This window comes from Oncorhynchus nerka, unplaced genomic scaffold (assembly GCF_034236695.1).
Source record: "Oncorhynchus nerka isolate Pitt River unplaced genomic scaffold, Oner_Uvic_2.0 unplaced_scaffold_1949, whole genome shotgun sequence".
Classification (NCBI taxonomy): Eukaryota; Metazoa; Chordata; class Actinopteri; order Salmoniformes; family Salmonidae; genus Oncorhynchus; species Oncorhynchus nerka.
Window position 1 is genome coordinate 30,561 of NW_027039376.1, and position 15,305 is coordinate 45,865.

General features: G+C 41.4%; 1 protein-coding gene across 1 annotated transcript; it reads right to left on the reverse strand.

The window, feature by feature from the left end:
* Positions 1-8,943: 8,943 nt before the first annotated feature.
* LOC135567523 (uncharacterized) lies at positions 8,944-13,228 on the reverse strand. Its single transcript, XM_065014886.1, has 3 exons — positions 13,020-13,228; positions 9,798-11,054; positions 8,944-9,537 (listed from the first exon to the last, which is right to left on the reverse strand). The coding sequence occupies exons 1-3, from the start codon at positions 13,203-13,205 to the stop codon at positions 8,944-8,946; spliced, it is 2,037 nt and encodes a 678-aa protein (XP_064870958.1). The 5' UTR covers positions 13,206-13,228.
* Between the last annotated feature and the right edge of the window lie 2,077 nt (positions 13,229-15,305).

The following is a 15,305-nucleotide window of genomic DNA, read 5'->3' on the forward strand; positions in this document are numbered from 1 at the left end:
TGGTTCTCTATTTCTTCAAATAGTGTTGATACTGTGACTTCAGTTAAAGGGGGTAGATCAGGAATCTTTGTTGAAATGTGGCCCTCAAACTCAACTGAAATAAACAGAGCAAATAATCAGGGACCTGCATCCTAATGATTCTATTCTGTCATGGATGATAATAATTAATACTGACATTTTCAAACATATGATCATAATCCTTTTCAGTTATTCTATAATATAGGATATAATCAATGTTGATTTTATCTTGTGCAAACATCATCATAATCATTTTCACTGTCATAACTCAGTTCATCTATTCATTTCATACCTGCTCCCAAAAAGGCTCTTACATTTTCATTTTTCCTTACAAATATAAAAAAATTGCATGGATGGACATTGACAGGAATAAGATCTAGTGTTGACGTGGTTGTACTGTCCTAATACACCCTCACATGGCAACTTTGATCCGCATAGATACTAATCATCTAGACCACGGGGATTGGTGGAAGTCATGCAAAACAGTTTTTCCGTATTCATGTAATGATGGCACTGAAGCAGACACATTGAGCACACGTTTGGTATGTCAAAGCTTGTTGTACTAATTACATATGCCACCAACAAAGGTGATGGATACAATTTGAGATTTTAACTTTCCTGACCAGGACAGTCACGCAATACTGGAATATAAAAGAAAACCAGAAACCCTGAACATGTGAGTAGATATATTATTAATGATCTAGCAATGCTGTGTGTGCGCTCATCCGGAAAACGAGTGTGGGTGGCTTTTGACAGTTCAGTATGGGGTGCACGTCCAACTGACCGTCAACTGGCTAGAGATCGTGTGTGGTGTAACGTTATGGATTCAAATAACCCATTGAATGTCAGAATACAACTATAGGGATTATATTAATTCTAGGTAAAATAGATTAAAGCTAGTATAAACTGCTGATCGTCTCTTATGGGAACATGTAGCACAAATCTATTGCTTCATGCTAATGCTAGCTAGGTAGGTTTTGACGTTTTGGTAGGGGCACGTCAGTTTTAGCTAGGTGGCTGTCACTGGCTAGAAATCGTGTGTATGGTGTATTGATTCAAAGAAACCATCAGATGAAATTTCAGAATACAATTCATTATATGGCGTTTGCAGATCTCTTATGAGAGCAGGTAGCATTGTTAGTCTATGCTCGCTAGCTAGCTAATTCATGTTGATGTCAGATCTACTTAGCTAGCTAGTTCTTACCAGTGTCTGGATGTTGGTGTTTCAGAGCAAGTTCAACCATCATTTAACCCCCGGGAATGATGTTCCATGGTGTTGTATCCCTAGATTAGCAATGTATGTGTGTAGGTGTCAGTCAGTGTCATACAGGTTCGATTGCATCACTATCAGAATAAAATGATATGATACAAAGGTAAAACTCAGTAACTGCAGCCAAGGGCAGGTTGAAACCAAACTAAAAGGCATTAAGATCAGTTACTGCCATTTACCTTGGTTTCACAGTAACTTTTTGCAGTTACTGCTTATACGAACCCTGTTTTCTCCAAAACACAATACAATAGAGGCAGGATACTTGTCCACATGATTAATCATGCATTTAATGTAACAAAAATGACATGAACTCATTTTTGACCAAATGAGCAGTTACTGCCTTTTTGCTTGGGAGGGCAGAATAGTGAAGACATCAACACTATGAAATAACACATATGGAATCATGTAGTAAGCAAAAAAGTGCTACAAAATACATTTTATATTTGAGATTCTTCAAAGTAGCCACCCTTTGCCTAGATGACAGCTTTGCACACTCTTGGCATTCTCTTAACCAGCTTCATGAGCTAGTCATCTGGAATGCATTTGAATTAACAGGTGTGCCATGTTAAAAGTTAATTTGTGGAATTTTTTGTCCTTCTTAATGCGTTTGAGTCAATCAATTGTGTTGTGACACGGTAGGGGTGGTATACAGAAGATAGCCCTATTTGGAGAAAATTAAACTAGTCCATATTATGGCAAGAACAGCTCAAATAAGCAAAGAGAAATAACAGTCCAACAGACCGCCACAGGAAAGGAAGACCCAGAGTTACCTCTGCTGCAGAGGATAAGTTTATTAGAGTTACCAGGCTCATAAATTGCAGCCCAAATAAATGCTTCACAAAGTTCAAGTAACAGACACATCTCAACATTAACTGTTCAGAGGAGACTGCGTGAATCAGACCTTCATGGTCAAAATTCTGCAAAGAGATCACTACTAAAGGACACCAATAATAAAAAGAGACTTGCTTGGACCAAGAAATACAAGCAATAGACATTAGACTGGTGGAAATCTGTCCTTTGGTCTGATCAGTCCAAATTTGAGATTTTGGTTCCAACCTCCGTGTCTTTGTGAGACGCAGAGTAGGTGAACGGATGATCTCCGCATATGTAGTTCCCAGCGTGAATCATGGAGGAGGTGTGATGGTGTGGGGTTGCTTTGTTGGTGACACTGTCTGTGATCTATTCAGAATTCAAGCACACTTAATCAGCATGGCTACCACAGCATTCTGCAGCGATCCACCATCCCATCTGGTTTGCGCTTAGTGGAACTAATAATTTGTTTTCAACAGGACAATGACCCAACACACCACCAGGCTGTGTAAGGGATATTTGAACAAGAAGGAGAGTGATGGAGTTCTGCATCAGATGATCCAGCCTCCACAATCACCCGACCTCATCCCAAGTGAGATGGCTTGGGAAAAGCAGCCAACAAGTGCTCAGCATATGAGCGAACTCCTTCAAGACTGTTGGAAAGGCATTCCAGGTGAAGATGGTTGAGAGAATGCCAAGTGTGCAAAGCTGACATCAAGTAAGTTTAGTAAGTTCAAGACAACTGGTAACTCGGGAAAAAGGAGCTACGACTTGGAAAATACGTTTTCATTTTTCATCCAGCTCGGAATTGTACATTTGGAACTCGGGCCTCTTTAAAGAGCTACGACCTGAAGATCACTGACGTAATCATGATTCAAGCTTTTTTTGTTGAGTTCCCAGTTGTCTTGAAAGCACCATGAATCCAGAGAATGCCAGACCTTGATGACAAAGTTTGATGACAAAATTTGCCCACGAAGGACCGCCGCACCACCTTCCTGCTCAAGTGAGCACAGCACAACAAGTTGAGTCCAAAAATGTCTTGTATGATTCTTCATAATTGATTTAATTAGGCAGGGAGAAATGTATACTGTAGCTAAGAAATTAATACTAAGTGTATGTTGTGTAGTATGCTGCTAGTAGCCCATGTGCCTCACTGGATGAAGGAACTATTTCCCTGCCAGACAAGGCTCTAGCTGATAGCCAGGTGTAGCAGTGGTAAGGTGTTGGGACTCTGCTGTTGGGACAGCTTTATGTAGGCTATAACAGTTTGTGGGCACTGTTTGTCACGTTATTGGGCAATTAATATATTGTTTATCAAATCAAATTTTATTTGTCACATACACATGGTTAGCAGATGTTAATGCGAGTGTAGCGAAATGCTTGTGTTGTGTAGTATAGTGGCTTTGTTGGCATTCATCCCACACATTTTTTTATTTCCCCACCAAGATTTACAAGCTCAAATCGCCACTGATCATATTCCCTCTATAATATTTCCGCTATCATATTCCCCTCTATTATATTCCTCTCTATCATATTCCCCTCTATCATATTCCTATTATATTCTCTATTATATTTCTATTATACTCTCTAACATATTACCCTGTATTATAATAATATATATCATATTCCCCTCTATCATATTCTGTGTATTATATTCCCCTATATCACATTCCCCTCCATCATATTCCCCTCAATAATTTTCTCCGCTATCATTTTCCTCTCCATCATATTCCTCTCTATCATATTCTGTGTTTTATATTCCCCTATATCATTTTACTCTCTTTCAAATTCCCCTCTGTCAAATTCCCTCTATCATATTCCTCTATCATATTTCCTCTATGGCTGCTTTGCGTGATGTATTGTTGTCTCTTCCTTCTTGCCCTTTGTGCTGTTGTCCCTGCCCCACAATGTTTGTACCCTGTTTTGTGCTACTACCATGTTGTGCTGCTGCCATGTTGTGCTGCTGCCATGTTGTGCTGCTACCATGTTGTTGTCATATTGTGTTGCTACCATGCTGTGTTGTCATGTGTTGCTGCCATGCTATGTTGTCGTCTTAGTTCTCTCGTTGGGCAGAGACTGTCCCAAGATCGCGTAGCAGTCGGAGGTGTGTTTTCTTGTCCTGTCTTGTCCGGTGAAAATATTCGCTTTCCTCGTTTATTTGTACATATTTCATATAAAGTGGGGAGAACAAGTATTTGATACACAATATACAAAAATCCAGAAAATCAGAGATCGGTATTTTTGGGCGCCGATTTGCCGATTATAAAAAAATAAATTAAAAGTTATTTTATATATAAATATATATATATATTTTTAAAACCTTTTATTTAACTAGGCAAGTCAGTTAAGAACACATTCTTATTTTCAATGACGGCCTAGGAACTGCCTCGTTCAGGGGCAGAACTCCAGATTTTCACCTTGTCAGCTCGGGGGATCCAATCTTGCAACCTTACAGTTAACCCAATAACGACCTGCCTCTCTCTCGTTGCACTCCACAAGGAGACTGCCTGTTACGCGAATGCAGTAAGCCAAGGTAAGTTGCTAGCTAGCATTAAACTTATCTTATAAAAGACAATCAATCATAATCACTAGTTAACTACACATGGTTGATGATATTACTAGATATTATCTAGCGTGTCCTGCGTTGCATATAATCTGACTGAGCATACAAGCATACAAGTATCTAAGTATCTTACTGATCGGTGGTAGGCAGAAGCAGGCGCATAAACATTAATTCAAACAGGCTTTCTTTGCGTTTTGCCAGCAGCTCTTCGTTGTGCGCCAAGCATTGCGCTGTTTATGACTTCAAGCCTATCAACTCCCGAGATGAGGCTGGTGTAACCGAAGTGAAATGGCTAGCTAGTTAGCGAGCGGTAATAGCGTTTCAAACGTCACTCGCTCTGAGCCTTCTAGTAGTTGTTCCCCTTGCTCTGCATGGGTAACGCTGCTTCGATGGTGGCTGTTGTCGTTGTGTTGCTGGTTCGAGCCCAGGGAGGAGCGAGGAGAGGGATGGAAGCTATACTGTTACACTGGCAATACTAAAGTGCCTATAAGAACATCCAATAGTCAAAGGTTACTGAAATACAAATGGTATAGAGGGAAATAGTCCTATAATTCCTATAATAACTACATCCTAAAACGTTTTACCTGGGAATATTGAAGACTCATGTTAAAAGGAACCCACCAGCTTTCATATGTTCTCATGTTCTGAACAAGGAACTGAAACTTCAGCTTTCTTACATAGCACATATTGGACTTTTACTTTCTTCGCCAACACTTTGTTTTTGCATTATTTACACCAAATTGAACATGTTTCATTATTTACTTGAGGCTAAATTGATTTTATTGATGTATTATATTAAGTTAAAATAAGTGTTCATTCAGTATTGTTGTAATTGTCATTATTACAACAAAAACTAAAAAAACAATTGGCAGATTAATCGGTATCAGCTTTTTTGGTCCTCCAATAATCGGTATCGGTGTTGAAAAATCATAATCGGTCTACCTCTATTTTGTATACATCTGGCCCTTCTTTGGACACTGTGTTATCAAACCTAAACTCTCCTTCCAGACTCACATTAAGCATCTCTAATCCAAAATTAAATCTAGAATCGGCTTCCTATTTCGCAACAAGGTCTCCTTCACTCATGCTACCTTGACTTCGGCGATGTGATTAACAAAATTGCCTCCAACACTCTTTTCAGCAAATTGCATGTAGTCTATCACAGTGCCATCCGTTTTGTCACCAAAGCCCCATATAATACCCACCTCTGTGACCTGTATGCTCTCGTTGGCTGGCCCTCACTACATACTCGTTGCCAAAACCACTGGCTCATCTATAAATAGCACACCCAACTACCTCATCCCCATATTGTTATTTATTTATTTTTCTCTTTTGTACCCATTACATTACATTTACATTTAAGTCATTTAGCAGACGCTCTTATCCAGAGCGACTTACAAATTGGTGCATTCACCTTATGACATCCAGTGGAACAGTAGTGCATCTAAATCTTTTAAGGGGGGTGAGAGGGATTGTTTTTATCACTATTAGGTATTCCTTTAAAGAGGTGGGGTTTCAGGTGTCTCCGGAAGGTGGTGATTGACTCCGCTGTCCTGGCGTCGTGAGGGAGTTTGTTCCACCATTGGGGGCCAGATTCAAATAATATTACTAACAGTTTTGACTGGGCTGAGCGGGAACTGTACTTCCTTTTGTCAGTGGTAGGGAGGCGAGCAGGCCAGAGGTGGATGAACGCAAAAGTGCCCTTGTTTGGGTGTAGGGCCTGATCAGAGCCTGGAGGTACTGAGGAGCCATTCCCCTCACAGCTCCGTCCAGGCAAGCACCATGGTCTTGTAGCGGATGCAAGCTCAACTGGAAGCCAGTGGAGAGAGCGGAGGAGCGGGGTGACCCCGTGAGAGAACTTGGGAAGGTTGAACACCAGACGGGCTGCTTTCGTTCTGGATGAGTTGTAGGGTTTAATGGCACAGGCAGGAGCCCAGCCAACAGCGAGTTTGCAGTAATCCAGACTGGGAGATGACAAGTGCCTGGATTAGGACCTGCGCCGCTTCCTGTGTGAGGCAGGGTCTCTACTCTGCGGATGTTGTAGAGCATGAACCTACAGGAACGGGCCACCGCCTTGATGTTAGTTGAGAACGACAGGGTGTTGTCCAGGATCACGCCAAGGTTCTTAGCGCTCTGGGAGGAGGACACAATGGAGTTGTCAACCGTGATGGCGAGATCATGGAACGGGCAGTCCTTCCCCGGGAGGAAGAGCAACTCCGTCTTGCCGAGGTTCAGCTTGAGGTGGTGATCTTCATCCACACTGATATGTCTGCCAGACATGCAGAGATGCGATCTCTGCCACCTGGTCATCAGAAGGGGGAAAGGAGAAGATTAATTGTGTGTCGTCTGCATAGCAATGATAGGAGAGACCATGTGAGGTTATGACAGAGCCAAGTGACTTGGTGTATAGCGAGAATAGGAGAGGGCCTAGAACAGAGTACCAGAAACAGTACCCCAGTATCTCTACTTGCACATGATACTCTGCACATCTATCACTCCAGTATTAATGATAATTTGTAGTTATTTCGCCTCTATGGCCTATTTTTTTGCCTTACCTCATTAATATGATTAGGTTTGCACACACTGTACACTGATTTGTTCTATTATGCTATTAACTGTACGTTTGTTTAACCCATGTGTAACTCTGTTGTTTTTGTCGCACTGATTTGTTTTATCTTGGTCAGGTTGCAGTTGTAAGTGAGAACTTGTTCTCAACTGGCCAACCTTGTTAAAAACTAATTGACGCTACCCATTCCGTTAGCGGGAGAATTTTCATCAACAACCGTTGAATTGCAGAGCGCCACATTCAAATAATATTACTAAAAATATTTATATTCATGAAATCACAAGTGCAATATAGCAAAACACAGCTTAGCTTTTTGTTAATCCATCTGTTGTTTCAGATTTTGAAAATATGCTTTACAGCGAAAGCAATCCAAGCGTTTGTGTAAGTTTATCGATCACTAGACAAAACATTATGGACACCTAGCATCAAAGTAGCTTGGTCACGAAAATTAGAAAAGCAATCAAATTAATCGCTTACCTTTGATGATCTTCGGATGTTTTCACTCACGAGACTCCCAGTTACACAATAAATGTTCCTATTGTTCCATAAAGATTATTTTTATATCCAAAATACCTCCGTTTGTTTGGCGCGATGTGTTCAGAAATCCACAGGCTCGAGCGGTCACAACAACGCAGACAAATTCCAAATAGTATCCGTAATGTCCATAGAAACATGTCAAACGTTTTTTATAATCAATCCTCAGGTTGATTTTAAAGTATATAATCGATAATATATCAACCGGCACTGTCTCTTTTTCAGTAGGAGAGGGAGAGTCAATGGCTGGACCACTCTGTTGCGCAAGCAAAACTCATGCGAACACCCAGCTATCCACTACGCGATGTTATCTTGCTCGCCCATTTTTCAAAATAAAAGCCTGAAACTATGTCTAAAGACTGTTGACACCTTGAGGAAGTGATAGGAAAGGGAATCTGGAGCGAAGGCAGGCTATGGAACATGGAGCTTTCAAAATAGAGGCCACTTCCTGGTTTTATTTTCCTCAGGTTTTCGCTTGCAATATCAGTTCTGTTATACTCACAGACAATATTTCGACAGTTTTGGAAACGTTTGAGTGTTTTCTATCCTAATCTGTCAATTATATGCATATTCTAGCATATGGGCCTGAGAAATAGGCCGTTTACTTTGGGAACGTTCTTTTTCCAAACATAAAAATAGTGCCCCCTAGCTGAAAGAGGTTAAAGTGTTGTGTTGTCTCACTTATCGTGATGTGTGTTTTGTCCTATGTTTTAAGTTTATTCCCGCAGGAGGCCTTTTGCCTTTTGGTAGGCCGTCATTGTAAATAAGAATTTGTTCTGAACTGACTTGCTGAGTTAAATATCATAAAATATCCTTCTATCAAATTCCTCTGTATCATATTCCTCTCCACCCTCCATCAACTCCCCCCCCTGTTCTTCCTCAACTCCTCATCATTAAACACTCCCCAGATTTGTGAAAAGTAAACCTTTTGTGTTTATACAGTGTTGTACAGTATGCCTTAACAAAAATCAAGAGTTAACATTTTTTATTTTATTTTTAAATGCTTTGTTTTTTCATTGCATGCAAAAATACCATATTCCTCCCTCCCTACTCTCTATTACCCAGTCTACTCATCCATCTTCAAGCTTTCATCCCTTCCCTGCTCTTCTATCACCGTCTCAGTTCCACCTCCAGCTGGCTCCCTCTTTTTCTTCTTCTCCAGTCTCTTCCTCTCCTCTCTCCTCATCTTTTCTCTCTTCTTTTCCTCTTTTTAAAAATCTTTCTCTCCATCTCCAATAATGCAGCTTGAGCTTTCTCTCTCTTTTTCAGCTCCTCAGAACACTTCTTCTCTTTCTTAATCCTGTCTTTCATCATGGCATTGTGTATCTTCATCAGCCCCTCTAACCTCTTTTTCTCTGCCTTTTCCTTCTCTTTTCTTTCCTTCTCTCTCATTTTCTGTGCGAACTTCTCCCTCTTCTTCTCAGCCTTCATGACTTTCTTCTGTTCTTTCTCTCTCTCCTTCATCTCTTTCTTCTCCCTCTTTTTTTGCTCCTCCTCCTTGTGTTTCATCTCCTTTCTCTCTTTATCTTTCAACTTCTTATTCAGTTTCTTATTTTTCTCTTTTTCCTCCATCTTCAAAAACGGGATTTTCTGCATTTGGTTCATGAGCAGAAAGCCCACTCTTCCCAGGATGGTCTCTGCTCTCTCTGATGAAACCATCCCATTGGAGCACTTGGAATGGGCACAGTCCGCCTCACTCTTCAATCCCTCCCTTGGGCTCACCTCCTCAGTGACGCTCCTCTCTTCACTCTCATTTTCAATGCCTATCCAATAATCCTAACATGAAGACATTGACTCTAGATGTAATATTGTTCCAATGTGGCAAATTCAATACACATTTGAGTGATCAACATACAATGATGGCCAATTAACCCTAGTGATGTTTTATACTGTGAGCAAAGAGCAGCAGAGTTGGGGTCAATTCCATTTCAATTCCGATCAAAAGACTCTAAGATTCCAATTCTCTTCAACGCTTTGAATTGAAATGGAACTGACCACCATCCCTGTGAAGTTTTAGTGTGAAAAAGGACACCTACCTTTACCTCTTCCAGGGTCCAGGGCCTGGGTTCCTCATCCTCTGACCTGCATATGGAGGCTCCAACTCTAACAGGCATCTTAGTGACCTCGCAGATCAGAGGGATGGGCGGCTCATCATTGCAGGTTGCCAGAGTTAATTTAGCATCTGAGACCAGCTGGTGAGCATGAGGGCAGATATCCACCTCCACAGTAGTGCCCCTTCCTTTCTGATCTGGCTGCTTGTGGTCCTTGTCATGGATGCATGCCAGGCTTGGAGGAAGTGCATGGACAGGGCTTTTATCACCCATCATTTCCTCTCTCTTGACAGTGGATGCAACTGCACTTTCCTCTATGTCAACTGAGCACTCTGTGGTGTTTTCAACTGTCTCCTCTGGCTGTTTGTGGTCAATATTGTGGGTGCAGGGCAGCCTTAGAGACAGTGCTGTAGGTGCAGGAGGACTTTTATCAGCCAAAAACTCCTCTTGGAGGACAGTGGACACGGAAGCGGCTGCTTCACTGGCAACTGGACACTTGTTGGTTCCCTCTACTGCCGCCCCTGGCAGTTTGTAGTCAATGTCAAAGACACGTGGCAGACTTGGAGGCAGCATTGGGACAGGGCATTTAGCTGCTGATCTGTCCACTCCATCAACAGTAGCTGTGCCTGAAGTGGCCTCTGTAGCAAATGAGACCTCATAGGCATCCTCTACTGTGTGCTCTGGAGGCATGAAGTCATCGTCAACGACTGGTGGCAGGCATGGAGGCAGCACTGAAGGAAGAATTCTAGCTGCCCATCGGTTCTCTCTCTTGACAGTTGCTGTACCTGCAGTGTCCACTGTGGCAACTCGGCACTCCGTGGCTGAAACAGCAGGCTGGGAGGTTTCTGGGACATTGAATGAATTGCCAATGAACCGCTGAGCCAGTGGTGGGAGGGAGAACGGATAGAATCTGTCCTCTTCCTTGATATTAGATATTGCCACTGGAGCATCTGAGTCCTCAGTGGTTCCCTCTACTGTCTGCTGTGGTGGAATGGAGTCATCGTTAAAGAAGTGTGGCAGGTATCGATGCAGCATTGAGGATAGATGTGTATCTGGCGACAAGTCCTCTCTTTTACCAGCAGATACATCTGCAGTGGCCTCTGTGGCAACCGGGCACTCAGCAGGGACAAAGTAGGAAAATACAATGAACCGCCTCCGATTGGTGAAAGCCAATGGTGGGAGGGAGTCAATACAGGGAGCCATGAACTCAGTGAGTGGACGGTTGGTCACATCTCTCACATTCTGCAGGAGAAAAGAAACAGACGTGATGAAAGTGATCACATTCAGTACATACATACAGAGTTTGCTGCACTGAAAGTAAAGGGGCTGAATAATTTTGCATGCCCAATTTTTCAGTTTTTGATTTGTTAAAAAAGTTTGAAATATCCAATAAATGTTGTTCCACTTCATGATTGTGTCCCACTTGTTGTTGATTCTTCACAAAAAAATACAGTTTTATATCTTTATGTTTGAAGCCTGAAATGTGGCAAAAGGTCGCAAAGTTCAAGGGGGCCGAATACTTTCGCAAGGCACTGTACTTTATGAGTGAACACTATGTACTTATACATCACATATACAATGCCTTCCGAAAGTATTCAGACCCTTTCACTTTTTTCACATTTTGTTACCTCACAGCCTTCTTCTAAAATGGATTAAATAATTTGTTTCGCTCATCAATCTACACACAATAACCCATATTGACAAAGCAACAACAGAATCGTTCCAAATTCATTTCAAATATAAATAATGGGTATTTACATAAGTATTCAGTACTTTGTTGAAGCACCTTTGGCAGCGATTACAGCATAGAATCTTCTTGGGTTTAACTCTACAAGCTTGGCATGCTTGTGTTTGGGGAGTTTCTCCCATTCTTCTCTGCAGATCCTCTCAAGCTCTGTTAGGTTGGATGGGGAGAGTTGTTGCACAGCTATTGTCAGTACTCTCCAGAGATGTTCGCTCCGGTTCAAGTCCGGGCTCTGGCAAGGCCATTCAAGGACATTCAGAGACTTGTCCCAAAGTCACTCCTGCGGTGTCTTGTCTTTGTGCTTAGGGTCGTTGTTCTGTTGTAAGGTGACCCATCGCCCCCAGTCTGAGGTCCTGGGCGCTCTGGAGCAGATTTTCATCAAGGATCTCTCTGTGCTCCGTTCATCATCCCCACAGCATGACGCTGACACCACCGTGCTTCACTGTGCCGTAGCTGCCAGATTTCCTCCAGACTTGACGCTTTGCAATCAGGCCAAAGAGTTCAATCTTGGTTTCATCAGACCAGAGCATCTTGTTTCTCATGGTCTGAGAGTCTTTAGGTGCCTGTTGGCAAACTCCAAGCGGGCTGTCATGTGCCTTGTACTGATGAGTGGCTTCCATCTGGTCACCCTACCATAAAGGCCTGATTGGTGAAGTGCTGCAGAGATGGTTGTCCTTCTGGAAGGTTCTCCTATCTCCACAGAGGAACTCTTGAGCGCTGTCAGATTCACCATCAAGTTCTTGGTCACCTCCCTGACCAAGACCCTTCTCCTCCGAATGCTCAGCTTGGCCGGGCGGCCAGCTCTAGGAAGGGTCTTGGTGGTTCCAAATTTCTTCCATTTAAGTATGATGGAGACCACTGTCTTTTTGGGACCTTCAATGGTGCAGAGATTTTTTTGGTACCCTTCCCTAGATCTGTATCTCGACACAATCTTGTCTCGGGAACTGTACGGACAATTCCTTCGTGGAATAAGTAAAGGTGTCTGAATACTTTCCCGAAGGCACTGTATAGATCTAGTGTCCTCTCAGATGCTCTGCACCAGTCTGTACCAACCCTGGGTCTTTTAGCTAACGGGTCAACTAAGTGTAAAAATACATGCACTACACCCAGCATAACATTTGATATTTTAGACATTTAGCAGACGCTTTTGTCCAGAACGATTTACAGTTAGTGCATTCAACTTAAGGTAGCTAGGTGGGACAACTACATTATCCTGATTTGAAGGTCTATGAGAGATCGCTTGGTCTTGTTATTTATTTATTTTTTAAAGACAAGGCAACCATAAGAACTGAGGACTGTGTACATAACAATACTCAGAGACATACAGAATACAACACAAGAAAAGTTATCAGACAAAATACTGTTAGCTTACATTCAATGGCATATGGCACATTTTGCCCGTATATTGACATATATTTGATTTAATCAATATTGTTCAACAGAACTCTAGTCGACTTTGTTACCTCCTCAATCAGGCTTGGCATTTTCCTCGTCTCAAACCAAATCCTCTTTATCTCCTTCTCCTGCTCCCTCTGGATCTGCCTCACCAGAGCCAACCTGGCTCCCAGCTCCATCATGTAGTCTGTCTGGATCTCCCTTTCCTTCAACTGACACTCAGCCCTCCTCTGTGTCAGCGTTGAACCCTCCATGTCTTCCTCCTAGCTAACAATAAGTCTGGAAAATACATAACGTTGTAGTAAGTGGTGTGTTGCTAACCAAAGAATAATACATCTCTTTACACGTTTCTTCCCGTTTACTTACAATTAAGCAAGTGACAATCCCAATCCAGAGATGAATACGTAATAGACTTATCTGAAATACTAGTAAAAATGAAATATCCTTCATGACATCATCATTGTGATGCAAGGCGTTGCCATTGGAGATGTGAAATCACAACATAACTTTTTAAAGTCTATCTTCAGGCTCTCTCTGTACCTTACTATTGAGCCTTATTCAACCCCCTCATGTAACACCACTCCATGTTGGTCCTTGTTCTCACAAACCACACTAATTACTTATATAATATCCTTCAAAAAGGTTTTGGGGAAGAAAGTGACTCTATATCCATCATGGACCTAACTTGTTGTACACTTTCACCTATTTTAATCACACGTCTTCTCTTTGAGTTCCTTTGAGAGCAACTGAATGTAAATAGGTACATATTTGGTACATATTTATTGAGATAATTGATTGTAATATATGTTGGGGATTAACACAGAGATGAGGTTTTCTTTCAACAATAGAATGTATTTGCCATTAGGCTGGCTGACTACAACAACTGTAACATGCCATCTCAGTTGTCAGGATGAACAATTTTCTCACAAAAAAACTGATTCAAGCAAACTGTCTCTCGTCAATAGTTTCACTTGTCACCATGATTGCATGTCAGGCCTACTTAAAGGGTCATGTTAGTACACAAGTCATTTGAAAAGTAGTTATTCTACAGAAACATAGTTAAACAGTAAGTTAGATTGCAACCTACCTCTCAAGTAAGCAGCCTGTTCTCTTGCTAATGAAATAGGACATGAATAATCTGTCAGTGGTTAGTTGAATCAGTCTCTTTGCACTGTTCTGTTTGTCTGTGCAACAGCTAACCTCCCAGAATCAGAATCTTGTGATGTCACAATGAAGGCCCCATTGCTATGACTACCCACAGAAGCTCTCATATATAATCAAGTGCTGGAACAATTCACTTTTTTAAACCTATGCAGCACAGTCATTTGCAATATTTACATTGAATCCATGTAACCACATTTATTATTAAAATAAAATGCTCTACCTCTTATCAAATTGTTGACCATTCATAGTACAGGTGTTTTGCCTATTTCAAATTTAATATGTTTTAGATTTCACAACTAGCATCCAGGTTTCCTTAGGTTATTTGTTTGATCTTAGCCTACTGCTTATGTCAATGTCTCTCATCAAAATCTTCATCATTAATAAAATATATAGGCTACCTTACTACATAGAGTAAAACAGGTCTTCTGTAGACTGTGACACCTCAGTGAGGGTTCAAGAAAACATCTCTCCTCAATGGCCTCAGCTATTAGCCATATGATCAACAAGGTCAAATGTTGCACTAAAATCAAGAAGCAAATCAACCATAAGTTTATTTTGGTCAAGTGACCTGATTCATTGATCAGTTAAAACAACTAGATCTGTTGTAGTTGAGGGATCTTCACGGTTCTCATGCTGGTAGAGAAATAAGATGTGCTGGATGTGTAATTATCTAGGCCTGAAACATTTGATTGAAGAGTAGGTGTCCCTGAATTCTTGCATTGTAGTTCAATTTATTATTAAGGAAATCAATATCAGCTGACTATAGAACAGTAGTTTTAGACCTGCCAACAGGTCCCATTGTATAAAAACTTGTTTGAAATGTTTATTTTCCACGTCTTTCCAGTTGATCTAACCAATCAGACTCAAGAGCATCACACATTCCTCCATTCATTCCCCTCTATCATATTCAGTGGTGACTTGTCCTTCAGGGCAGGTGGGGCTCAGCCCCACACTTTTTTTTGCAAAAAACCGGCTCCCTGTTTTGCATGTTGTTTTAACATGAATACACATCACATATCAGTTTGCAAACATTGTAAAAATACATATAAAGTACCAGTCAAAAGTTTGGACACACCTACTCATTCAAGGTTTTTTCTTTATTTTAACTTTTGCACCATCGGAGAATAATACTGCCCTCCCAAGCAAAAAGGCAGTAACTGCTCATAGAGTGGAACTGAGAAAAATGGCTT